This window comes from Manis pentadactyla, chromosome 9 (genome assembly GCF_030020395.1).
Source record: "Manis pentadactyla isolate mManPen7 chromosome 9, mManPen7.hap1, whole genome shotgun sequence".
Lineage (NCBI taxonomy): Eukaryota > Metazoa > Chordata > Mammalia > Pholidota > Manidae > Manis > Manis pentadactyla.
Window position 1 is genome coordinate 18,841,278 of NC_080027.1, and position 25,047 is coordinate 18,866,324.

At 50.1% G+C, this 25,047-nt stretch overlaps 2 protein-coding genes across 6 annotated transcripts; one reads left to right on the forward strand and one right to left on the reverse strand.

The window, feature by feature from the left end:
- Positions 1 to 3,736: 3,736 nt before the first annotated feature.
- CLP1 (cleavage factor polyribonucleotide kinase subunit 1) lies at positions 3,737 to 13,078 on the reverse strand. Of its 4 annotated transcripts, none has more exons than XM_036880387.2 (3): positions 11,994 to 13,078; positions 5,247 to 5,874; positions 3,737 to 4,854 (listed from the first exon to the last, which is right to left on the reverse strand). In XM_036880387.2, exons 2-3 carry the CDS (start codon positions 5,850 to 5,852, stop codon positions 4,183 to 4,185), a joined length of 1,278 nt encoding a protein of 425 aa, XP_036736282.1. In that variant the 5' UTR covers positions 5,853 to 5,874; positions 11,994 to 13,078; the 3' UTR covers positions 3,737 to 4,182. The 4 variants fall into 4 exon arrangements, with proteins under 4 accessions (XP_036736282.1, XP_036736279.1, XP_036736281.1 ...); XM_036880384.2 differs by lacking the exon at positions 11,994 to 13,078 and adding an exon at positions 6,600 to 6,730; XM_036880386.2 differs by lacking the exon at positions 11,994 to 13,078 and adding an exon at positions 6,525 to 6,676.
- On the forward strand, positions 10,456 to 15,275 carry YPEL4 (yippee like 4). Of its 2 annotated transcripts, XM_036880390.2 has the most exons (6): positions 10,456 to 10,747; positions 10,963 to 11,119; positions 13,095 to 13,419; positions 13,596 to 13,639; positions 13,986 to 14,094; positions 14,319 to 15,275. In XM_036880390.2, exons 3-6 carry the CDS (start codon positions 13,279 to 13,281, stop codon positions 14,406 to 14,408), a joined length of 384 nt encoding a protein of 127 aa, XP_036736285.1. In that variant the 5' UTR covers positions 10,456 to 10,747; positions 10,963 to 11,119; positions 13,095 to 13,278; the 3' UTR covers positions 14,409 to 15,275. The 2 variants fall into 2 exon arrangements, with proteins under 2 accessions (XP_036736285.1, XP_036736284.1); XM_036880389.2 differs by lacking the exon at positions 10,963 to 11,119.
- The last annotated feature ends 9,772 nt before the right edge of the window (positions 15,276 to 25,047 follow it).

The window sequence follows — 25,047 nt, forward strand, 5'->3', positions numbered from 1 at the left end:
CCGGAAAAAAGAGGAAGGAGGCGCAGGGAGCGTGCGCCATCTGAGGCGGCGGCAGCGCTCCGGAGGGCGAGCCAGCCCTTGGCTCTGCTTAATTCCCTCAGTTCCTCTCTGCGACATGAGTTGGCGCCCGCATCCCTAACCTCGCTCAATCCGGTCATAAAGGCTGGAAGGAAAAGGTTCTCTAGGAGCTCTTGGCCCTGGCGAGCGGCTGGCCAACTCTACATGGATCACAGCGCCACACTTTGCCCTAATTAGCCCTACACAGTAGTGAACCCAAGAGCAAGTCCAGGTGGTCTCTCGTCATTTCGCTTGAGGCCATTTCTCTCTGGAAAGCAGCTCTGGGTATTACATAATTATCTTCAAATAAGTGTTCCACCAGCCACTTCTGTAAAGGTTCCTCCCATGTAAAGTGTGATCCTGAATCCTGCGGTCTCTCCTCGGGTTTGGTGTTAAATGCTGCTGCTTTACTGTGGTGATACTTTAGGCAACATGGTAGAGAGGTAAATTGTTTATTGGAGTCTAATCTAGTTCCTTCTCTGACATGGCATATCAAGTTCTAGTTCATCCTTGCTAAGGGCTTCAGTCCACCATTTAATGCAACGCACTCTATAGAGTTCTCTTTAATGACAGTGTGTATTGAAAAACGAGACCTTTAAAATACTTTATAAGAGGTAAAGTTAAGGTATTATTGGGGACACAGTGTTTCATCTATTTCTAGAGGCTTTTCTATCTGCAAATCACGTTTCCTTAGGAAGAAACAATTTCATTTTTCTATTGTATATTTCTTGGATTTTAACACTGCAAATTGCCTTGGATTAGGACTTACTTCTAACTTCACAAATTGGGAATCTTTCTTTTCCTACTTTCAACACTGTAAGAACCTGTAAATTGTTTTGTCTCTTGGTTAGACAGTGCTAAATGGGAATAAAAATTCGACCTTCCAACCATACAATCACACATATTAAACCCCTGGGACACGACTACAGGATACCAAGCTCCTAGCTGGATAAGCACCAACTGCGGCATAATCACTATCCCAAGAGTTAGAGATTCCATTTTCTTGTCCAGTTTTCCTTAGGATCATGTAAGATGTTTCCTAGGAAATACATTTAATAGAACATAAGGTTTAAACTGCCAGCCACTTCTGAGAGGTATTGCATGGCAAAACTTTTGGCTAAAATTTACAATGGGATAGTCAGACCACCAAATCTCAAATAAGTTACTTTGCTATGTATATCAATTAATATAGTTTTCCTAGTGTAGTTGATGTATTTTTAAATCCTCTTCATTTGCATGTTCTCCTGCCTATAGATGGCAAACCACAGGATCGTTTAAATAGGCAGACAAGAACAAAATGCTACCTTTAGGTTTAGGTGCAGAGAGGAATGCCCTGTCTTTCAGCATCAAAACCAATGACTTCTTTATGTTTAATATGGCTGCCTTCCCTCCTGTCTATATGAAATGTCTCTGCTTGGGTTAAAGGTTAGTTTCTCCCCTTTGTAATCTGGATCTCATCCCTTTCACTCCTGCATTTTCTCCTGAAATTTTTGACATTTTGAAAAATGAAAAACTGAAAAAAGGTGTCAAGAACACATTCATACCATTAGTAAATTCTCTCCCTTTAGTCTGTTGATATGTTGTCATCCTACCTAAAAAAAACAACAGACCCTCACTTGACCCCATATTCCCCCACATCCCACAACTTTTCTTAGCAAAACATTCTTTAAAGAGTTGTCTATAGTTATCTCTGATTTGGAGTGCCTTAAGAGTCCATCTTCTGGGATTCAGGGGTATTATGATTGGCACACATGGTATGTGGGGGAATCCAGGGGAAGCCAGTGTAGCACAGAGAAGGCAAATAATGACTGTGGCATTTTACTACACTGATGGGCAGTGACTGCAATGGGGTACGGGAGGGACACAATAGCGGGTGAATGTAGTAACCACATTGTTTTTTCATGTGAAACCGTAAAAGTATACCAATAATACCTTAATAAAAAATAAGAGTCCATCTTCTGCCTCATTTCCATTTACACAGTCCCTAAGTGACTTCATCCAACACCACTGCTTTAAATGTCCTCTAGAGGCCAATAGCTCCCATGAGCTTTCAGTCCTAACTTTCCCCAACCCTCCAGATTCTTGTTGTCTACAATGGCATCTCCATATTGATAACTATACACAGCTCAAACTTACTGCCAAAGTAGAGCTCTTGATATTCCCTTATCTGCTCTGAGTTTTCCTAATCTCATCTTCAATCTAGTTACTCAAGTAAAAAATGTAGGATTCATCTCTGATTCCACTTTTTTAAACCACTCCCATCAAGTCCTATCAATTTTACCTCCAAAATACCCCAAGGCAATCTACTCACCAACTCCACCTCTACTGCCCTAGTCTAATTCTCCTATCAGTTCTCTCACTGAAACTACCACAAAAGTCTTGTGTCTGGCCTCTAGAATCCATTTTCCAGGTACCAGTGATCTTTTCAAAATATAACTTAGATCACATCATTTCTGTTTAACCACCTGCTATGGTCTGAATGTTTTGTCCCCAATATTTGTGTTGACATCCTAATCCCCAAAATGGTGTTAGGAGGTGGGGCATTGAGGTGCTTAAGGTCATGAAGGTGGAACCTTCGTGAACGGGATTAGTGCCTTTATAAGAGGCTCCATTTCTACTGTGTGAGGACACAGCTGGGAGTAGGCAGTCTACAACTCATTAGAAATGTGACCATGCTGGTGCCTTGATCTTGGACTTTCCAGTCCCCAGAACTGAGAAATTTCTCCTGTTTCTAAGCCACTCAGTCTGTATTTCGTGATAGTGGCCTGAAACAACAAAGACACCACCCGTCCCCATTATTTCCCAATGCTCTTAGATTACAAAGGGCCTCAAGTGTCTGGTCTTTGCAGGCCACAGCTTCAATTTTTCCCACTCTCCCCTTGACTCACTACACTCCAACCTCATAGGCCTTACCCTTAATCAAACACATCAAGCTTTTCCCTTTCTTTGGGTTTTGCACCGTTTGCTCTACCAGGAAGATTTTGCCCCAATTTCACACATCCATTCAGGTCTTAACTCAAAATGTGTGCTCACGAGCGGCCTTTCCTGCCCACCCACTCTTAAGTAGCCTCCCAGTCACTCTGTCTCATATCACCCAATTAAATCCCCATAGAACTTGCCTTTGTGTTTATTCTATAATGTAAGCTCCTTAAGACTTTAATCCATCTTGTTGCCCATCTAGAGTAGTTCCTGGTAAATAGTAGTAGATGCTCAATAAATATCTGTGGAAAGAATGAATGGATAAAGGGCACCAGATACCCACTCAATAATCCAAGTCCAAAGTAGGAATATAAGTCATTTGCAAGAGATCAGAGAGAATAGGCTTTCGGAGTTTCTTACCAGCTGAAAGCTCAACCTGTACTTTAAATCAGGGCCTGGTTCCAGTCAGACAACAGGAAAGACAGCTGCAGCTGAGAGAAATGAGCTATCTCTGGAAAATTATTAGATTTGAAATCTCATCCCAAGTTTATCACCAACCTCTTCAGTTCCTCACAGTAAGCCCAGCACTAACAACAGATTTAGCATCTATTTACCTAAGTGCAGAGGGAAGGGGACCCACCATTAGAATTCACTTGCTTGGCTCACAAGTGGGCTCTTGGCTTTCCTCTCAAGTGTTAAGCAATAAATCTCTCTAATAATGTTTCTATAATGCACAGGGGAAAAAACAATTTTAAAAAATTATACCAACTTCTGTGATATGGCAAAAATAAAATATTTATTAAAATATTTGTTCTTTTCCAAGTTTGAACTTTATTGGAAGGAGTCCTTCTAATTCTCTCTTTCATTGTGGATAAGTAACAAACACTATATACAGAATATAAAAGTGATTTTAAAAATCCCTCCTAAAAATCAGTCCACACAGTAGCACAGTGAAAGAAACAGGATTCTTTAGGGACTTTAAAAGTGGCACTTTAGGTGAGCTAAGAAACCAATTATATTCTCATGGTTTTCCTTTTGGCCCAAGATTAGAGGAGGTTTTAAGAGGTCAACTACATGCTTTCTGTTAGTGCATTTACTAATCAGCCTGGCCTCAATAGATTCTTATACCTCACCCATCTGCCTTTGGTGATGGCCTAAAGATCTCTATGCCCTAGGCAGCAAGGCTCCCCGCCTCCCTGCTGATCTCTACTTAAGATCCATGAACCGGATATCCATGATGAGAAGGAAGTTTTTAGGCAGTGGGCGGGGGGCTGGAGAGAGGACTGTAAACACCTGATGCTCCAGGTCCACACTGGTCACCACAATGAAGCCAGCCACACTTGTCTCAGAAAGGTTCTCCTCTGTGCCCTCAGCAGTACTAACACTCAGGAGGTGGTGCACCATATCTCGGCCAGGCGTGACAGGTACTAGCTTGAGCTGATTGTCCTCCTGAGACATGCCCAAAGGCAAACAGGAGTCTGGAATGGTGGGTGCCCCAACTTTGTAGATCTTCACATCTGAAAACTTGACATTGAAGGCATGGGGATAGAAACAGCCCCGGAATCCATAGAAATACTCACGGATACGCTCATCCCGACATTCCCGCCTGAAGTCCTTGGAGCGCTCAACAACACCCCCTGATTTAGGGAGCAGCACGGTTCGGACAAAGTGAGGCAGATCCCTCTTCAACTCATTGTACAGTCGTTCTTGATCCAGAACCACAACCACATCCACCTCAAAGGCTGAGGCTGCATGCACCAGGGCCTGGTAACCAGAGCCCTTGACCCAGCCACAGGTATTAATGACACAGCCACTCACAGAGGCCCTTCGGTTCACTTCACACCTTTGATTGAACACGTCTGCTAAACGAGAAGTAATCTGCAGAAGAAAGGATCAAGGTGAGGGGGGAAAAAAACAAAAACAAACAAACCCATAGCTATTTTGTCCTTCTTTAGAATAAGTGGTATTGGTACAAGAAAAATGACATTCTTAATGGCTGTGGTTATAATCCACAACAAGGATTTAGTTTTTATGTTGATTCTTCCGTTTCCTATTTCATGTCATAAGTAAAAATTTAATATATTGTTTAAGGATAGGTCCACAGAAACATTTAACCATCTTCAGACTTATACTTGAGCCTGTCTTTTCCGAAATCATGTAGCAGTAATACCAGCTGAGAGGGAGCAAAGAGATGCCTAGTTTTAACTAGCAAACTTCTGCAATATCTTCCTGCCCTGAAGCAGCCCTTCCCTCCACCCCCTGGTTCTGACCTTATTATAAAGCTTGATGTTGGTCCCAGGAGTGGTGGAGCCAAAATGATACACTAGAGGGGCCTGGATAGAGAATCCCTCTTCAACATCTGCCGGCCGCTCAATGTAGAGGGCTCCCATGGTACCAGGGATGGATACAGAGCCCTGACCCACATCTAGCTCCACGTAGGTAGGACGGCGGCCCAAACGCACTGCATAGTTGAGCAGTAGACGGCACACTGTGGATTTGCCCACATCAGTGGGGCCCACTACCATCACCCGTGGTCCTCGCTCTTCTTCCTTCTCTGCCTGCCTCCGCATCTGCTCCAAGGCTGTATGAGTGTTGAGATAAAGTAACATAGGAGTGTCCTTGGAGACGTAAGCCACCTCAGTGCGACCACTGAGCTGAAGGGAACAGCCGTGCCAAGTGAAAACAGCCACCTTGGCACCAGCATCAAAGGTGAATTTCTTGTTTCGGGTCAGCTCTGTGCCAAAGATTTCTGCCATGCCAGCCAGCAACTCCAACTGAACTGACTGAGATGCCTCCACCTCAAAGCGAAGTTCTGTTTCTCTCTCGAGTTCAAATTTAGTTGTTGGCTTCTTGTCATCGTTGGCCTCCTCTCCCATCTTTTCTGAGTAGCTGCTGTGCCTAGAACACAAATTAAATAGCAGATCTAAACGTAAGTTAAGACTCTGTTCAGCAATCTCCAATGGAGATTTATTAGCTGCTTTATTTTTCTCCCTATCTCTGATAAGCAACTCTCTCGCTATTTATCTGCTTATTATCTGTCTACCCCTACCAGAATGTAAGAATTGGGCACTTTTATTTCTTGCTGTATCTGTAGAACCTAGAATAGGGCTTGACAACCTTAAATATTCCAGACATAAGAAAACTATCTACAGACTGACACAAGACTTGATTACATCACCTTCATCGCTCCTTTCATCCCTCTTCTGGGACACCCTCGACTTGAGAAGGCAACAGATGCCCACTCCCCAACCCTTTCAGTCAACAAGCGCATCTGCAATCCGAATGCAAAGCACAAAATACCGGGTTTGGACTTAGAAAAAAGCATTAAGGCCACGCTCAGCAACTACTAGCAGATTTAGGTAAATCACTTAACCTTTCTAAACCTTTTCCTCCTGTGTCAACTGGAAGCACACTTGCTCACACATAGTGTTCTGGAGATTAACCTGGACTGTTAGGAGGAAAAAGATCACTTCGTACACCAGAAAACGCCGAGGAATACTGAAGAATGATTTCCTATCCCGGACCGCAGCTCTACATCCACCACTTACCCCAGCCTCCCAGACACCGAAATCTGCCCAGGCCGCACAATAGTGACAGCTGCATTCCCGGGTTTATTATCTCACCTGCACCGCCACACGCCCAAACCGGAAAACCGAGAAGCCCTCCCAGGGGGAATCTAAGCCCAACATCCAACCGCCCTCTCCCAGACCCACACCGGACGCGAAACCAGTTCCGCACTTGCGTAGTGGAGAAGGCGCGTTCGCGAGATGGCTCTTGGGATATGTAGTTTGCGCTGGAACAGCCGCGAGGGGTTGAGGCCGCGCAGCCGCTCTGCCTTCTGGGAGTTGTAGTTAAAGGATTGTTTTTGATCGTGACACCAAAAGTGGAAGGGGCGGCGGCCGTCATTACTTGCGAAGCCGGACGGAGGGAGGTGGAAGGCGTGATGGTTACGCCCCCGCGAGGGGCGGAACAGACCGAAGGGCCAACGTTTGCCTGGGAGAGACGCGAGCGGACTCTCGCCCCCGGGTTTCCACTCTCCTGCAGCCCGGGAGGGGAAGGCATCGTGGGCGGGAGAGGAGGTTCACGGTCTGGTTCCCAAGATCGCGTGCTTCCCTGGAGTTGGGGAATTTGGCAAAACCCCATTGGGACAAGAGGACACCCAGGGGTAGGAAAAGTGAAGGCAAACAGCCTGAGGTTATCCTGGTTTGTCATCCCATACCTCACACAGTGCTTGGTACCTTGAGGACATTAAAAAAAAAAAAAAAGATTTTTAAAATGAAAGTCCAAGACAGTGACTTCGATGGGGCATGGGGGGGACTTGATAATATGGGTGAATGTAGTAACCACAATGTTTTCCATGTGAAACCTTCATAAAAGTGTTTATCAATGACACCTTGATAAAAAAAAATGGAAGTCCAAAATTTTCTTCCAGTCAGTCTACAAGTCATTACCAACAACCTCCCTCCTGGACAGCTGGGCGTTTTGTTGAGGACAAAGTTCCCTTCCCTAAAGCCCTGACAGTTATCCAAGTTCAGTCATTTACCCAACAGGCAACAGGTTGAACCTTGTCTATAATCCTCCTCTTACGCGCTTGGGCTTTGGAATCTTGTATTCTTTGCTATGCCACTTGCTCGCTGTGGGATTTTGGGCAAATCACAGGCTTAAAGTTTCTGAGATCCAGTTTCTTGTCTGTAAAATAGGGATAATAATAGTACCCAACCTCTTAAAGTTGTTTTGAAGACTGAGTGGGATGATACAGGTAAAGTACTAAGCACAATACCTGCAACAGAAAACATCTGATGTTAGCTTTTAAGATTTTATTATAGGTTGGGGAGGGGGAGCTACAATAACATCATCCATCTGAACAGTAATTAACATTTTTCAAAGCCTTTTCAGCTATCTTCTTTCACAGCTACCCTGTAAAGTCAATTTTATTATCCCCAGTCTCAGATAAGGAAGGAGACAAAGACAGGTGAAGGGACTTGCCCAAGCTAGGACTCAAACCCAAGATTTTGGAGTCTGAGTCCAGTTATTATAATAATAGCAACACATAGTGTTAGATGCCATACTGTCCTGTGGGCTTTACAGGTGTAAATTCATTTAATCCTCACAAAAATCTTGTGAAGAAAATACTATAATTGTCACCTGTACTTTACAGATGAGTACTTTTTTCAGTCCAGCTCCCATGGTGAATCCAGGTTGGGGTGATTTTCTGGGTGGCCCTTTTCCTCCTTAGCCCTCACTTTCTAAGCAGCGCCACCCTCACTTCTTGTGTTTTTTTTCTTTGATGGTTTGCTTTAATTATTTCACTCATTCACCATGCATACATTAGTTCTCCAGTTAACTCTTAGGTATCTTCTAGTTATCTTTCACCATTTTTCAAAAATTCAGTTCCAGTCTTCTAGTTGCAAATCTCCCTGAGTGAGCGTATCTTCTCTTGTTGCTGTGCAGTCTCTCTCCCAGATCTGTTTCTTCTCCACATGCTCTCCCTTGAGGCACTTTCTCCCAATTATCTGAAGGTCATCTTTACTTGGATATTGTATAACCATCTCAAGTTGAATTTAGGGAGAACAACCCCACTACCACCACCACCACCATCACCCCCAACCCTTAGACTACTCTCCACTTCGCTTCTTAAACACAGAAAGAGTTGGGGCACATTTAAAGCATCTGAGCTTGCCTACACTCTTTTCTCCCTTTCAGTCTTTCACCAAGCACTCCTGTCATGTCCACTTACAATAACCCCCCAGAATACTGTCCTCAGATGTCTTTTTCATTATCCTCTCCAGCTAAATCCTCGATAATTTTCTTCCTGAGTTAATTTAACTGATTTAGTAATCCTTTTTTGCTTCCAAACTTTCCATCCTTGCCCTAAGATTTACTCACCTTCCCTTTCTCCACTTCCCATTGTTTTCCTCAAAAACAGATACTCAAATTCCTCCACTTATATTTCCTTTCTCCTCTACTGTCCAGACAAGAACACTTTTTTTTAGCCAGTTCTCCCTCTCAATTCCAAACCTCAAGTAATATTACTCACGTACCCACATTGAAATTTCAAATTTTCCTTAAGCCCCAGAATCTTCCCTTATTAAATATTTATAAGTCCTTTTACTTTTTTCATACCCAGCTAGCAATGTCTCCCATTACTCACATTTCCCTACCGTAACATCCCCCCCCCTTACATGTGCAAAGAAAAACAAACCACCCACAAGTAGTCCTTTTTAAGTCCCTATCTTTATTTTCCATAGGTTAGCTTCTGTTTTAAATTGGGATTTTTATCCTAGAGGATATGTTCTGTGTCCCCATACTTCAGTGACAGGCACAGGGTGGCACTCCATTAGAAACTGATTCTGAGTCCACCGAAATATAAGTTGAAGCTGATAGAAAAATAGCACCAGAAAGGTTAAGTTCTTCATTAAGAAACTAAGACATTAAGACTTCATTAAGACAGTAAGATTTGGTACGTGTCTTTTGAAATATCAGACTTTAATAGTAAATCCTCTCTGGATTTAGGGGTATTAAGTTGGGGGCACTGTTTTGAAGTAACAATAACTATTGTTTGCTGAGTGTCATGTGCCAGGCACTTTTTGAGTGTTTCCGTGTTATCTCATGTTACTTCACATCTCCATGAGGTAAATATCGTTAGCTTCATATAGCAGAAGAGGAAAGCTGGGGCATAAAGAGGATCAGTAACTTGCTGGGTAGTTCCTGGTGAGTATTTTGGCAGAGCTGGGATTCCAGCTCAAGGTTCCTTGGAGACCAAAGCCAGATGCTTGGACCACGTCTGCAGAGGCAACTGCACTGCTGTTTTATGAACACCTTCTGTATTTGAGGCTCTGCGCTAGGCACTGCAGTCCTGGGATGCAGAGAAGAGTTTCCCAGAGGACCTGCCTCAGAAAGTTCACGGCCCAGTAGAGAACGTTATGTAACGTGTCTGTCTCTGTTCAGGAAGCACAGGTAATTTGGAGGTAGCGGCTAAGAGGTTCCTGTATGGGAGATGTCATATTTGGTCTGTGGCTCCCTCAGGAGTATTAAGCTGAGGCTCGGAGGCCTGGAGGTGCCCGGTACAATCCTGGGGACACAGGTCACCACATGCAACAATTAACATGTTTTTCTTTCCCCCGTGTCAGGGCTGGCATCTGGACTGACATGGGAAATGTGTCATCTTGAATGTGTGTGCACGCGCCTGAGGCTCTGCATCCATCTCTCACCATCACCCGCCTTGCCATCTCCTCTCCTCCACCCTGCCAGCCTTACTCCATCCCTGCCCAGCCCTGTCCTTCCCCCAGGTTCTTTCTGTCTCCTTGGCCGCACTGCCTCCCTCCCCAGCAACCGGCCTCTCCTCTTTCACCCCTTCTCCCCATCCCGTCCCTCGGCTCCCACCCCCCTGCATCATCCCCCAGCCCCATCCCTCGATGCCTGCCCCCTCCCTTCCTCCCTCCTCCTGTGTCTCCCGGCCCCGCTCTGACGTGGGAGGTGAGGGGGGTGGGGGGACGGATGACTCACAGTGTTATGATGCAGTTCCACAACACACAGCTACATTCACCCACAGACCGAGGTACAGACGAGCGACAACCTCTGGCCCCCCAGCAGCTGGCCAGCTGGGCAGCCCCAGTCTCGAGCCCCTAACTACCCTCCCCCGCCCCCTCCCCTTCCCAACTGAAGGCGCGGAGAGAGAAGAGAGAAGAGTGAGCAGAGAGATTGAGAGAGAGACAGACAGAGAGACAGACAGACAGAGAGATAGACGGAGATCTCTGGAGCAGACCTCAAGGTGAGGGGGCAGCCCTTCTCCAAATGAAATTTTTTTCCCCTTTGCGAATTTCCTCCTCCTGCTGCGTGTTGCTTTCTCCCCTTTGCAAATGCATTATTCATCCACCCTTTGTCCTCCCTTCCCCCTCCCCGCTGCCTCTGCTCCTCTCTCTCTGCTCCTCCATCCCTCTCCAAGCTCTGGTTCCCTCACTTATTTCCCGGCAACTTTGGCTGCAGCATCCGGCTTCACTGTTTATTGTCCTGCTGCTGGTGCAGACCCCCAACGCCCGCCGGGGAGCTGGCTGCGCGGCTAATTGTTTGGACCATACCATGCTGGGAAAGCCAGCCCGGGGAAGGGGGGCTCGAAGCCTCAGGGCAGATGAGAAAAGCCACGGTGAGCAGGTGTCCCCCTTCCTCCCGCCCACCCCCACCCCAGAACACGGGACTCGCACCTGGCTGCTCGGGCCTCCCTCGGCGCCTCCGCTGTCAGCGCCGGTTGCTCAGCACCCCCGCCGGCCCTCCCTCTCCCCCACCTCCACGGTCCAGCCCCGTCTCACTTGGGGGAACTTGCTCTCCCCAGCACTCAGCTTGCCTGTGTTTTTTTTTTTTTTCCCCCGTCATTTGCTCAGCTTGCTTCTCCCTGTGATCTGAGACGGGGAAGAAATGACCCCTACTCCCCCTCCTGTGAGCGATTCTCTGGCCTTCTGTGCAGCCTCTCCTGGGCTTGACAGCGAAGCAGGGAGAGGGCGGGAGGCGTGCCGGAGGCCGGGCAAGGAGCCGGGGAGCAGGCTCCGGGTCGGCCCCATCCCCGGGCTCCTCGGAGAAGATGTCCTAGGCGGAGCGCGGCAGCATGGAACTCAAAGGCAAAGTTGAAGGCAGACCTGCCAAGTGAACGCGAGCCATGTCCGGCTGCTGTGCTGAAGAGGGCCTGTTTCCTGCGGCCAGATCCCAATGTCACCCTGAACTCAGCCCAAGGTGTCTTCCTGGGCCCAGCCAGGGGGAGAGACCTGAAACTGAAGATGGTCTCTGCCCAGGGTTTTGCGGAGAGACTGCCTGACGGCCCCAGGAAAGACTGAAACAGCTGGGGCACTGGTGGCCACCACAGAGGACAGGACGAGAGCCTGTGTGCCCCGGCTACCTGGAGCCACACTGCCTCTGCTCTACTTAGTGGTCTAGTGCTGCCAGGGCACCCAGCTGGCACCTCTGAACGAGTCGGGCTAAACCACCCACAAGGGCCCGAAGGCCCCACGAAGAAGGCAGCACCTCACCTGCTTATCAGCCAGCAGACGACATCTCCCTCCTTATCCTCCGCCTCCAGCACCCTCTGCCACTTGGGGCTGGAGTCTGGGCAGATACCAACATTTTCCTCAAGATTTCTAATCAGAACCCAGCGATTATCTGCCACCCACAGTCACTGCTGCTTAACCCTGCCCCTGGGAGAAGGTGGAAATGCTCTCTGCCTTGTGCCTCAGAGCACAGGTTTTGAAAATATGAGAGTCCCCCCACTTCTGTTGCCCACTGTGGACTTTGCGCCCATACTGAGCTCAGGAGCACTGGCCTCCCTGATGCCATCCCCATTTCCCATTGGTTCCAGCTGGCAGGTTTGCCCGAAAGATACTCTCTCTCCAGCAGCTGGGTGCTCAAGTCCTTAACTGAGGCCTAGGTCACAGAAGAGAACAGTAGAGAGACACCAAGGGGTTCAGAGTCTGAGAAGACAGCCTGGCGCTGCTTCTGGGCCAGAATGAGTGGACCAAAGCGCAGGACTGGGTAACGGCCACATTAAGGTCTTAGTACCAAGAGAGACATGCAAGAAGCTCTATTCCCGGGGTGCAGGCCCCCAGCCCCAGGAGAGGACAGCAGCAGCAGAGCGTGGGTGCCTGTCTGCCTCCTCTCCCTCGTTCTCATCACGCCCCTTCCTCCCACACAGAGTGATGGACCAATTGTGTGGCAAACGGAGGCCACCAGTAAGAAAAACCACCAGGCATCCCCAACTTTTGAAAGGCTTTGAGCCCCAGAGCCTACCAGTGCCTGTGGGATGCAGATCCTCACGAAGAACTGAAATCTGGAAGCAGGCAGATGACGTTGCTCCCATGGCAGCGTTTGTGCCAGCGGGCTGCTCTCAGTGGGAAATGGTGGAGGCTGCTCCCGCCCCAGGAGGGAGGGACACCACCTCCCTAGCTATGGCACCAGAGGCCTGGAACGGCTGCCAGAGCAGATGGGAATCCAGGGGACAGGGAGACACAGAGCCACTGAACGCTGAGGACGGTTGATGGTGATGGGGAAGTAGGGGCAGGCGCGAGCTGAGCCCCATCTTCTCCACTGCCTATGAAGGGGCTCCTCACAAGATCACGGCTCTCCCCTCTTCCCAGGTGACTTCCGTTTCTACCTGGTTCACGTCTGGGGGGGCCCTGGCCGGGCAGCCCCCCCACACTTCTCCTGCCCCGAAACACGGCTCTAGCCAACCTGCTCCGCTGCTTCACCTGCGACCGTCTGTGTGGGGGCTGCACGGCGCCTGCCCCTCCAGCCCGCCAGGGCATTGTCCTGCAGCCCGCCATGCCCAGCTGTGACCCCGGTCCGGGCCCTGCCTGCCTCCCCACCAAGACATTCCGCAGCTACCTGCCCCGCTGCCACCGCACGTACAGCTGCGTCCATTGCCGTGCACACCTAGCCAGACACGACGAGCTTATTTCCAAGGTATGCAAGTGGGGAGGAGCCTGCCGCTCCCCTCCTTTCTTTCCCACCAGGATTTTCCAAACTCACGTAGGGGTGAGGCAACCAAGCCCGTCCCCCCTTCTTTCAGGCCCTTGGGGGATTCAGGCAGTGGGGCCCAGTGCTACCCAGTAGTCACTGTCTGTCCTGTGTCTCCACAGTCCTTCCAAGGGAGCCATGGCCGAGCCTACCTGTTTAACTCCGTGTGAGTCTATCTTTCTCCTTGTGTGTGTGTGAATAGTTTTCCAACGTGGTGAAACGGGGGAGCCGTCAGAGGGTGGCCCTGCACCTTCTGCTTCTGCCTCTCCTTTGCAAAGGGGTTCAAAAACTCCTTCTGCCGTTCTCTTGCGGGGAGTGTGGGCAAAATTGGAATCACATCAGAGGAAGAAAGTCCAGGAGCTTTTCATAAAGGGGTGGTGGATTGCTGGAGGCAGGGCTTCCAGGTGGCAGGTTAAGCTCTCTCCAGATGGAAGTGCCTCCGGGCTGTTTGGGGGGTTGGGCTGACAGAATGACCCTACTGGGTGCTGGGGTCTTCCTGTTTCCTGAGACAGGGTCAACGTGGGTTGTGGGCCAGCTGAACAGCGCCTCCTGCTCACAGGGCTACACTCGGTAGCGGATATTTTCTGCGAGAGCTGCAAAACCACCCTGGGCTGGAAATATGTAAGTCCCTGGGGATAGGGGCCATCCTCCAGGCGCTTCTAAGCCCCAGTGACCACACATCAGGACTTTGCATGGTCCAAAGAGGGAAGTGGGAGGTAATATAGTAGGTGGGTTAAACTGGCCATTGGGTGGTAGGGAAGAGGCGCTTGGGGGCAGGGGTAACAGCAGAAGTAGGAGGGTCTGGGCGCTGCTTTGTCCTACATTCACTACCTCCCCTCCACCAGGAACAAGCTTTTGAGACGAGCCAGAAGTACAAGGAGGGGAAGTACATCATTGAAATGTCACACATGGTGAAGGACAACGGTTGGGACTGAGGGGCTCAGGCAGGCTGTGCCCTTCCTCCGCATGCCCACCCTCCCCACACCTGCCCTCTGGCCCTGCCAAGCAGTCCATACCAGCATGAGTACTGCCCCACCCCTGGGGGAACCCCGCTCCCACCAACCCTTCCTCCTCCACCTCATCACTTCCAGGCCCCTTTTGGAACAGGGGTCTGGGGTACCCCAGGGGTGTTCAAGGCTCAGAAGCTGGCAGCAGTCAGGGAGAGAACTGGGGGTAAGGGATGGTTACAGGTCCTTCTAGCCCCGAGGGCTATGAAGCTGGAGGTGATGGTGGGGCTTAGAGGACTGTGGCAGGATCCGTTTCTGCCGCCCCCACCACCCCAGTGAGGCATGGGGCTGATAGGTCCTAGGCCACAGAATAGATGTCTGAGTTGGAGTGAAATTTTGGCCTCGGATGCCAGATACCAGAGTCTGTGAGGGTAAAGTTTCCCACCACCCGCATTGTAGGATGATTTGGGAGTAGAAGGGAAAATCCCAAATCCCAGGCCCCAGGCCCTGGGAAATAAAATCAGAGGTTTCCATCTCACTCCACTTGTTAGTTTATCTTGGCACTAAAGAGGCACTTTCGAGTAGCTAACCTTTGCCACTGGGTGGGGTAAGCAAAGCTGCCCCGCACAGCACCCACCCGCAGCTGGCGGTTGCCAGAGCGAGCAGTCTTCACGGGCATCGGCATTCTCCAAGGCCCAGCCACTGCTCCCCGGGACGCAGTCCCTTGGAGGGGAGGTGGGAAATCAGCGCTACGGGGGCCAAGCTTCCTCGTGGCTGCCACCAGCGAATGAAACTTTTGTATGATACATAAAGTGTTTGGGTCTATTTTTTAATAAAAAGCGGAAAATCAACTGGGAGGCATTGTCCTCTTGACTCCTTCCTGTGCACATAGCCTGCACTCCCGTCTGACACGCCCACACCCGTCACACCACTAGGAGGCAGCAGTTGCTTGGTCTGCGGCATGACCCCACCTGAGCTTTTAGCAGAGGCTGGGCATTTGGATGGTGTTGCTTCGTGAGCCATGTTCCAGCGCAAGCATCCGAATTAGCTCGCGTCCTCCGGGACCCTTGACAACGGATGTTTTTCCTAGATCCAGGATCGGACACCTGGATGAGGGTCCTTCCAGGATGACTGTTCTTAGTCCCACTGTCATTCAGCCTGGTTTGGTCAGCTTGTGGCCACACTTACAGGAAAAATCAAGTTGCCAAGGGGCTGCTCTGGCAGTTGATGCCAATTGGACAAACTCAAAATCAGCATCAATACAACTGTGACCCATCTGCATTTCTGACAGCGATGTGAAGTTCCTATTGTTTTTACATCACCAACTGAAGGGAGGACTGTATACATCCTAAGGATCTTTTTGTAAACTAGCTTATCTTCAGACATTCGTCATTGAATATTATGTGCAGAGCATCTATTACCTGCCAGGCATCGTGGTAAGCACTGGGGATTCAGTAGCCACAAGGATAACATGGCCTGACCTCACGCAACTTTTTGTGTAATGGGAAGACAACCAGGGAGTTCCAGAAGGGGACAAGGGCTCCAAGAAGCTGGGCAGCTAGCAGGAGAGCAGTCTAAATTTGAAGGGTAAAGGAAGGATTCACAGAAGCAGTGATTACGATGGCACTTCCAAGTTGGGTGGGCACAGGGGAAGAGGGGAAAACTGTGTGTCAAGTGGCTTGTGCTTAATTTGAGAAAATTTCCTACAGCTGGACTATACGTCTAAATGGCTGGGAGATGTGAGATGACAGGAAGGACAGGTAGGTACATACACCATCTAGGGAGTCTAGATTTCAGCCCAAGGGCATTGGAGGAACACTGCAAAGTGCTTATTTAACAGTCAAGTGGCATCGTTAGATGCCCATTTTGTGCCCACAGAAGAGGCTCAAATAGAAATGTTAATAGACTAAAGTAAGGGACACAAAGCTAATCGTACCATCTCAAGTACCATTGTCAGCATCAAAATGGAGAGGCTGTCTGGGCAGAAGTGGAAGGCAGAGAGGTGTTAAGAAGGCAGTAAAGGTAAACCACAAAGCAATGACATCCAGTATCCCATCCGAGAAGCCTAGGGGTGGGGCGGTGTCTGTCCTATTCAGTTTCTGCATCCTTGTTGATTCCTAGAAAGCCGCCTCTCAGGTTTCAGTAAGGGACCCAGAAACCTTGACCCCCTAGTCCCACTTTTCTCCCCCCTGGTCCCACTTCTTGCACTGAAGTTCAAGAAGGTTCTTGAGTCCTCAGCGCTGACCCTGAAAATCAGGTACTGCCTTCTTAAACTCCCCAAATCTGCCTCTCCCTCAATTTCCCTTAACAAGTTCTTAATAAGCCAACTAGGCACTGTGGGAAACAGGAGTAAATGGCATAGTTACCCTCTCAAGTTCCTTGTAACCTCTCCTGGAAGAATCCTTCATGTGGGCTCCTATTTAATTTCTAAGGGATCCTATTTAATCTCTAAAATGTGGCCATGGGCAGTGCTGTCCAAATCTTGGATGTCCAAACAGGTGTCCCCTCAAGATGCATCGTAATCAATTACTCTGGGACCAGGAGGCAACCTGTTGGGAACTGCAGGAGACAGTGTCCTTTCTGTGCCCCAAGAGCCAGGGAAGGAGCTGCAGGTGAGGAAGGCCAGGGGCACACAGGCCCTCGTCCCTGGGGAACAGTCCTTTCAAGTCAGCCCTTTGCCTTTCCTGTGTGCCCTCTTCTCATGGAGCTTTACTCTGGTTCTACCAGTGATTCTCCCAAACTTCATCCACCCTCCCATCCCGGGCTGAGTCCCTGACTCTTCTTAGCCAACAAGCCACTACTACTTCTATCATTAAAGGCTTGTGACTTTGGAAGATACCCTCATACAGCCAGCAGATGGCATCAACCCCTTCCACCCCTCAGCCCAGGAAATCTCAGTTGTGAGAAGCTACTCCAACCTCTCTAGACAAGTCTACAAAAAGATGAACGGTTGAGCTGTCCACTTAGGACAGGATCCTATCTAGGCTCTGGAATTAAGAGCTGTACAAGCTTCGCCATACTGCTTAAAACCTTTCTGGCTCTCAGTGTTTTCATCCGTAAAATGGAGCTCTCACTGGTTAAGTTATTGGGGGTTCAGCCATAATGGATCAAGTGTTTAGTGCATGGATGGCACCTGGAAGTGCTTCCATAAATACGAGTTATTAGTAGGACTCCCAATAGCGAGTTCCCAGATTCCCACCAGGGTAGCTGACTGGCACCCATATGGAGGAGGCAGCCCGCGCTGGGTAGCACTACGTGGCCAATGCCCTTTTAACATTGCACTGCTAGTGGTAGGCGCAGACAGTAGCACAATGTGAAAAGAGCTCTGGCCCGCAGCAGAGACATGCTGGGCCTGCCTCCCTGCCCCTTCTCCCAGTCCCAGGCCCACCCAGCTCTCGTGCACGCCCTATGCCCCTTCCCGTTTCAGTCCGGTTTTCCTTCCTACTCAGGATTAATCCTGTTTTCTCTCCATTCCTTCTGCCTTCCTCATGCCCTTCCCAACGCTGGGTCCACCTTCTTGAGGTTTTGGGGTGGGGAACAGGGCCCAAGGAGGCAGCTAAGGGATACTTTGAGTTTGGTAGTCATCACAGAAAGTGACTGGTAGGAATCCCGAAAGTTTGGGGACACTCGCAAGTAGCTGTTTATCTGGACTTGTACCTCTGCCAGTTCCCTTCTGGCAAGGAGCTTGCTGACCAAGACCACAGAGCCCTCTATTCCTGCCTACTCTAAAGCTCGCTCTTCTTTTTAGTTTAAAGGCGAGTTCCAGGTATCAAGGGGACCTCCTCAGATGGATGTACCTCCGGGACCAACAGGAGGGGAAGTCTGGTCACAGGTTCCCAGACAACGACGACGCTTCCACCCCAGAGGCGGAACCTGCGGTGAAGCCTCACCTCTTCATCTACTCTCGGAAGCCTTCAAAATCCACTTGGCGGATTCAACATTAAAATGGCAAGGGTGATTCCCTATTACTGAGCATTAGGACAGGCTTTCACGGCCAGCGGGATTAGAACCAACTTTCCCTATTTTATCCAGGGACTCCAGTTAAGGAATTTTCAAGCTTACCCAGAATTTCCCCAACTCTCTCCAGTCTAGGGGCCTTAAACCGTGGATAAAAATACTGAGACTGATTAAAACCCAGAACCATTTTTAGACTTGTCCTGGAGGGACACCTGCACAGCCAAAGGGTGGGAGCTCTAGTGTGGCACTTTCCCCCGGAAGCCCGACTCCAGCGCTGACCTGGGCAACTGTGTGCAACAACCCGGAGGAGCAGAGGCTGTGGGGTGACTCCTTGGTGCCCTGTTCCGGGAAGGCCTCTGGGCGATGCCCTCTTCCCCACATCACAGGCAGCAGGAGCACTGGAGGACAGAGTTCCAGTTGGGAGCTCTTCCTCTGGGCTTCCCCTCCAGCCTTCTACCACCCCCTCAGGAAGCAGGCGAGTTTGTTCCTGCGATCGGCAAACGTGGTCCCAGTTTGCACAGTTCCCATGGACGGAAACCAAGGCCCCGGTAGGGTCACTCACCAGGCCTCTGCTCCTGCGTTGGGCCAACCAGTCCCAGCTGGGAACTGGACCATGCCAACAGGCGGCAGAGGGGCAAAGGCAGGGCTACCCAGCAAGCTTCGGGGAGGCTAGGCGAGACTCTTCACCAAGGAGGGCCCAGATCTTTCCAACAGGGGCTGGGGCCAAGAGCCCCTCAGCTCTCACACCCAACTCTTTCCAGAGCGGGCCCAGCGACGCACCAGCAGGCAGGGCCCCTCCCCCACCTTGGGCCCAGGAGCCATCCCCCAGCTCCTTCCAGAGACCGGGGAGGAAATGGGGGAGGGGAGGCCCGGCTCAAGTTCTCTCCACTCCCCCTCCTCATTGGCCACCATCTTCCGGCCCCTGCCCCCCCAGAGCAGCAGGGGATGGGGCCCAGCCTGTGGAAGGGAGAGAAAGGGCAGGTGGAGGGTTAGCTGGAGCAGCAGGGGCAGGGGCCGGCCCCAACAGTCTCCTCCCACCCCCTCCCCGCAGCCATGGCGACAGGAGGAGGAGGCCAGGAGGGTCTTGAAAGCCACGTTCTGTGAATGGGATGAGAGGGGCAGGGGGAAGTGGCGGGTGAGGGGCGCTCTCCCTCAACGCCCCACGGCGTCCCCCACCACACACACACACCCCTCTCCAGGCTGGACCACACACGCGCGCACACAAACTCCCAGCCGTACTTGCTGCACAACTCAGCCCTTACTACACACTGACCCAAACAGCAAGCGCCCCCACGTCCTCGCACCCCGATACCCCACAACTCAGCTCTAGAACGGGCCTCACCCGCGCACAGCCCCTGGCTCACCCCACAACTTCTCGAGATGTAGAACTCCCCGCCCTGCTCCAACCTTCAGCCGCTGCGTCCCCCTGAACACACCCGCCGAGTTCCCTGCGCCCCACACACACTCGGCCTCACCCCCACGCCCGGCCTCAGCCGTGCCCGGCGGAGCCCCCACCCCTTTCCCTCCGCACGTCCCGCCGGAAAATGACAGGGAAGCCACCCCAGCAGGCCATGCCTGCTTCCCAGTTAACGGTGGTTTCGAAAGGGAAAAAAAGAAGAGATGCCCACGAGTGGAGGAGAAAGAAGAGGGGAAAAGAGAGCCCAGACCGTCCCCCTCCCCTCGCCCAAAGAGGAAAACCCGAAAACCGGTGGCGTTACCCTTCTGGGAGCTCCCGATACCTACACATTGCTCTTCGTTATGCTCCTCTGCCTGCCACCTCCTCCTTCCCGGGCTCTTTCTCTGCCCTCCCCTCCCTCTTGGCCTCGCTCCCTGGCCTCGCTCCCCCTCACGCCCTCTCGCACCCCGCCAGCCCCTCTCCCGGGCCGGCTCGGCCCCCGCGGCCGCCCCTCTGCGCGCCAGCCGGGGCCAGGGTGCCGGAGCCCGCCGGCCGCTGCGCCCTCCGCCCTGCCGATCTCGCTCTCTCCCCCTCGCCCCCTTTCTCCTTCCACACTCCCTGCCGTCCATCTTGAATACTTGGGATTCTTGAATGGAGTGAGCAGGATCCGCTCCCCCAGGATCCCATTGGCTGTGGGTTATCCCTTTTGAAACGAGATCCTCCCTCCCATTGGCTGCCAGGCTCCCCTCTTCTCCCCCAACCCCCATCCCCCCCGCCTCCCGACAGCCGGCGAGGTCAGGGCGCTCCCGGGCGCCCCCTCCCCTGGCCTCTCACCCACTACCCCCAACCCGGGACGCCCCTCTCCCAGCCCTTCCCATCACATCCCCCGCAGGGCTGCAGGTGAAGGCAGATCCAGTTCCCGCCAAATGCGGCCCCAAGGTTGGGCCGGCAGAAATCCGTTCCCAGATACCCCTGTGCCGGACTTGGAGTCCTTGGAAGGTGCAAGGGGTGTGATTTCCTGCCCCTCTGCAACCCCTCCTTGACCAGCAGTACCTCTCCAGGAGCGAGCCCGCGCAGCCTTTTAGCTTCCCCCACCGCGATCCGAGCGCTCCTGAACCAACCAGACCACCCTGGGCTGGGCAGGAAGAGGGCAGCTCCCTAAAGAAGATCTGGGACTCTTTTGAGAGGCTGATTCCCTGAGTGCTGCGGGGCAGGTCTGACCCCACCAGGAATGTGCAGCATCTGGAGCTCTGCTCAGTCGCAAATCTCCCCTAGGACCTGCCCAGCCGCCTGACCCACATGCTGGGCCCACTGGGGCTCCTGGGTGGAGGATCCCAGAGAGGCATGGAGGAAGCAGGCAGCAGGGAGTATGGCAGTGAGTCGGGCCTGGGAGTGGGCTGCCTTTGTTCTAGGCCCAGATCTGCCCGGGTCATGCTTGGCCAGGTCATGTCCCCTCTCAGCCTCAGTTTCCTCATTTTCAATAGATTGGTGGAGGAGCGCCCTGGCCTATAGACGTTTCTATGTGAAGACGGAAATGTTGTAAATCTGTGTCACCTAATATAGTAGCCACCAGACACATGTGGCCTTTTGAGTACTTGAGATGTGGCTACTGTGACTGAGGACCTGGCTTTTACATTTACTTTTAAATAGTCACATGTAGCTAGTGGCTACCATATGGATGGTGCAGGCCTAGAATCCTTGTGGCCTAGCTGGTGAATGACATCCTATGATTCTTCTGGGGGGAAAATAAAATCCTTCTCTTCTTCCTCAGATACAATATCATCCAGAGCCAAACTGCCAATCAGTCAGGACATCAGTGCCAAGGAAACGGTTCAAGCCCCTGCCACCTTTGGCAAGAATCCTCTCCTCATGACTGTCAATCCCTGTTCTGACAAGGGACCTGAGAGGCACACACCCACAACACAATGGAAGATTCGGACTAGCAGGGCATTTACAGTTTGCCTAACCTTCTTACTTTTTCAAGGATGGAAACCAAGGTGTTGATGCGGGTGAGGGTAGGGCCTGTCACTTGCCCGAGGGCAAGCAGCGGGTTATGTTTACTTACAAGTTAACATGCATCCGTAAACTTAGTATATCTCTTTGGAGCTCTGCAGCACCCCCCTCCCCCACGTACATCATTAAGTTAATTGAATAAATGTACTTTTCTGACCCATGACAAATGGGAACTGGGGTGGAAATCAACAGTATGGCTGACACCAAGGGACTGCCAGCTCCATGGGAGGGCCACATAGACTCCTGGGTATGCCAGGGTTACAAGAAGTGGGCCACACAGAGCCCACTCCTCAATCAGTGCAGTTGAGAGACCCCATCATGGCATCCCCCATCATGAAGAAAGAAAGCTATGGAGCAGGAGTACAGTGGGCCTGGATTCATCCTTGGGCTGTCCAGGAAGCAGAATAGCAACCGGCTGGGGCTTCTGGGGTAAAACGGGTACAGATACTATCCAGGATTCAGTAGCTGCAGGCCCAGACTGGTGCATACAGAGCCCTCAACCCGCAGAGGGAATTGCCTCAGGAACTGGGAAAGGGGACTGCTGGACTAGTCCGAGCTTGTACAGTATTTGTCCACCCCTCTTCCAGAGGGCCTCCACCTGGGACAACAGATGCTGCAGGAGAGGGGAAGACACAGAAGTGCCTGGGGAAGGGCCTCTGTCCTCAATACTCCTTTACTACCAGGTGAAAACTGCTAAATGACTTCTCTGGTAACAGGCAGATCAGAGATTTAGAGGAGGGAAGGATTGCTCCCAAGGGAGAATGAAATCTAAGAAGGCTTCCTGGAAGAAGTAGCATCTTAAGACCTGAAGAACAGAAAGAAATTTAAAGACAAGAAGATGGGAGGACGGAGGACAAGGAAATGCCAAGGAGAGGAAATAACACAAAGGCTGAAAGGTGGGGAAATGGTAGGATGTGTTTGGAATGAGTTGGAAATTCAGTGGAGATCTAGGATGTATGAAAGGGGATAGCATGGATAGAAAGGCAGGTTGGAACAGATCATAGGGGTCTTAAACATGCCCCTCTAACCTCTGGTTGGCTCCAATGACATCATTTTTCTTGAAGATGCTCTTACCCTCCCTTCCCCCCACCACCTCTCCAACTCCCTGGCCAAGAAACGCTCTCCACCTATTCGTCCACCTACCCGGGAGCCTCCGCCCTCAGCCCTGTGCAGCTTCTGCCTTCCTCTGCTGGCTCCCTTCCTGTGTTCACAAGCATCCTTCCTAGGGCGGAGTGGACTCCAGTTCCCCGTAAGTGGATGGACTCACGTTGGTCCCCTCTCAGCTCAGTCTCTGGTCTCTGGGCTCCCCGGGCTCAGGTATGAGCTGCATGGAGGCTTCCTTTTTCATTTGGCACCTTCCAAGCCCTTGTTTGGCTCCATCCTTTCTCAGGAAAGACTAAAAAATGGACACCAGGAGCAGCCAGGCATGGTTCAACCTGTTACAGGAGTGTAAAAAAAATGTACCCAGGAGCACTTGCCATGGGAATGAAGGAGATATCTAAGCTGGCCTGTGCATACAGTAAAACAACAAATTTGACTGGATCTATACTGTTGGAACTCAACCAAGAATTAGGAGAAGTGCAAATTGTAGCGCTCCAAAATCTTACAACTACAGACTATTTACTGTTAAAAGAACATATGGGATGTGAACAGTGCCCAGGAATGGGTTGTTTTAATTTGTCTGATTTTTCTCAAACTATTCAAATTCAGTTAGATAATAACCATCATATCATTGATAAGTTTTCACAAATGCCTAGGGTGCCTAACTGGTTTTCTTGGTTTCACTGGAGATGGCTGGTAATTACAGGTATGCTTTGGTTATGTAACTATACTCCTATTATGTTAATGTGTGTGCGCAATTTAAGTAGTAGCTTAAAATATATACATGCTGAAGTTACTCTACAAGAAGATATGTCAAAGAAATAATCAATCTTCCCATGTTTTCTCCCGCCTGCTACTTCTATAGCTTTTCTTCTTCCTTCCTAATTACAACGAATTCTTAAATAGAATTCGTGCCTCATATCAAATTTACCGAGTATCATAACTCCTCCAAGTGGTAAAGATACCTCAAGACAAATGCTGGGCATAGAAGCCACAGGGCATAAATATGCAAAGAAATAAAAAGCTAACCATTTCAAACAATAAGGCTTCTCTCTCACTTACCAACTTAACATTTCCCTGTGTGGCCCCGGAAGATGACTGGTTAGCCAGAGACGGGTAAGATTCCTCAAGGGAGGAACAACCTAAGACAGGCACAGTCGCTGGGGGGTCATCAGGTGAGAAATTGGGGATCAACAGAGGTGAGGCTTAGAACCTCACCCCCCCTGTTCTGAGAGAAATCTTCTGCATATGTGGATGTTTTATTGCCCTTGTCTAGCTTGGATTAACACATAGTCTACAGGCACACACCTGATCATCTACATTTGCTCTCTTACAACACTAAACTATGTTTTCTACCTTTATGTTGTATCTACCTACCACCTCAGCATCTTATTAAAAATAATAAAGAGAGAAATGTGGTATCCACATATAAATCAAGTATAAAAATCAAATGTGTATTCATATTTGAACTGACTGTTTATAGTTCATAATGCATGAGCAAAACCAAAAGTTTCTGTGATGACTGCCCTTGTGCTGTTCACCATGTAACTTATTCACTATGTAAGAATTTGTTCTCCATGTAAGAACTTGTTCGTTATGCTTCAGAAGATTGGAGACTGACGAAAATTAGGCTTGGGGTGGATTAATGATTGTGCATTGAGCATTGACTCCCCTATACAGAATTTTATTGTTGTTAACAACCATTTGATCAATAAAAATGAGAGATGCCCTAACAACAACAACCAAGAAAAAGTACACACTTCCAATTGTAAAATAAATAAGCAACCGGGATGTAATGTATAGCATAAGGAATATAGTCAAAATATTGTAACAACTTGGTATGGTGATAGCTGGTACTTAGAATTATCATGTATATAAATGTTGAATCACTGTGTTGTACACCTGAAACTAATGTAATGTAATACTGTGTGTCAACTACCCTTCAATAAAAAATAATTATCTAAAAAAAAAAAAAAAAAAAAAAAAAATGTACCCAGGAGCCATTTGGCTCCCAGCCACCCAACCCCATCTCCATGTCCTTCCCTCCTCTTCTGGGAGTTCCAGAATGTGCCTGGGCTTTGTAGCAGCCTCCCTTCCTGCTGTCCTCACAGCAAGTCCAGGACCATTCCAGAGGTGCCCCTTTGCCCTCCTCCCTAATCC

Bases quoted from the DNA above. Each gene is read 5' to 3' on its own strand.
- CLP1 (XM_036880387.2), bottom strand. From the start codon at position 5,852: ATGGGAGAGGAGGCCAACGATGACAAGAAGCCAACAACTAAATTTGAA. The intron at 4,855-5,246 runs GTCAGAACCAGG...TTTCTTCTGCAG, and splicing joins ACATCAAGCTTTATAATAAG to ATTACTTCTCGTTTAGCAGA.
- YPEL4 (XM_036880390.2), top strand. From the start codon at position 13,279: ATGCCCAGCTGTGACCCCGGTCCGGGCCCTGCCTGCCTCCCCACCAAG. The intron at 13,420-13,595 runs GTATGCAAGTGG...GTGTCTCCACAG, and splicing joins ACGACGAGCTTATTTCCAAG to TCCTTCCAAGGGAGCCATGG. The intron at 13,640-13,985 runs GTGAGTCTATCT...TTCCTGAGACAG, and splicing joins GCCTACCTGTTTAACTCCGT to GGTCAACGTGGGTTGTGGGC.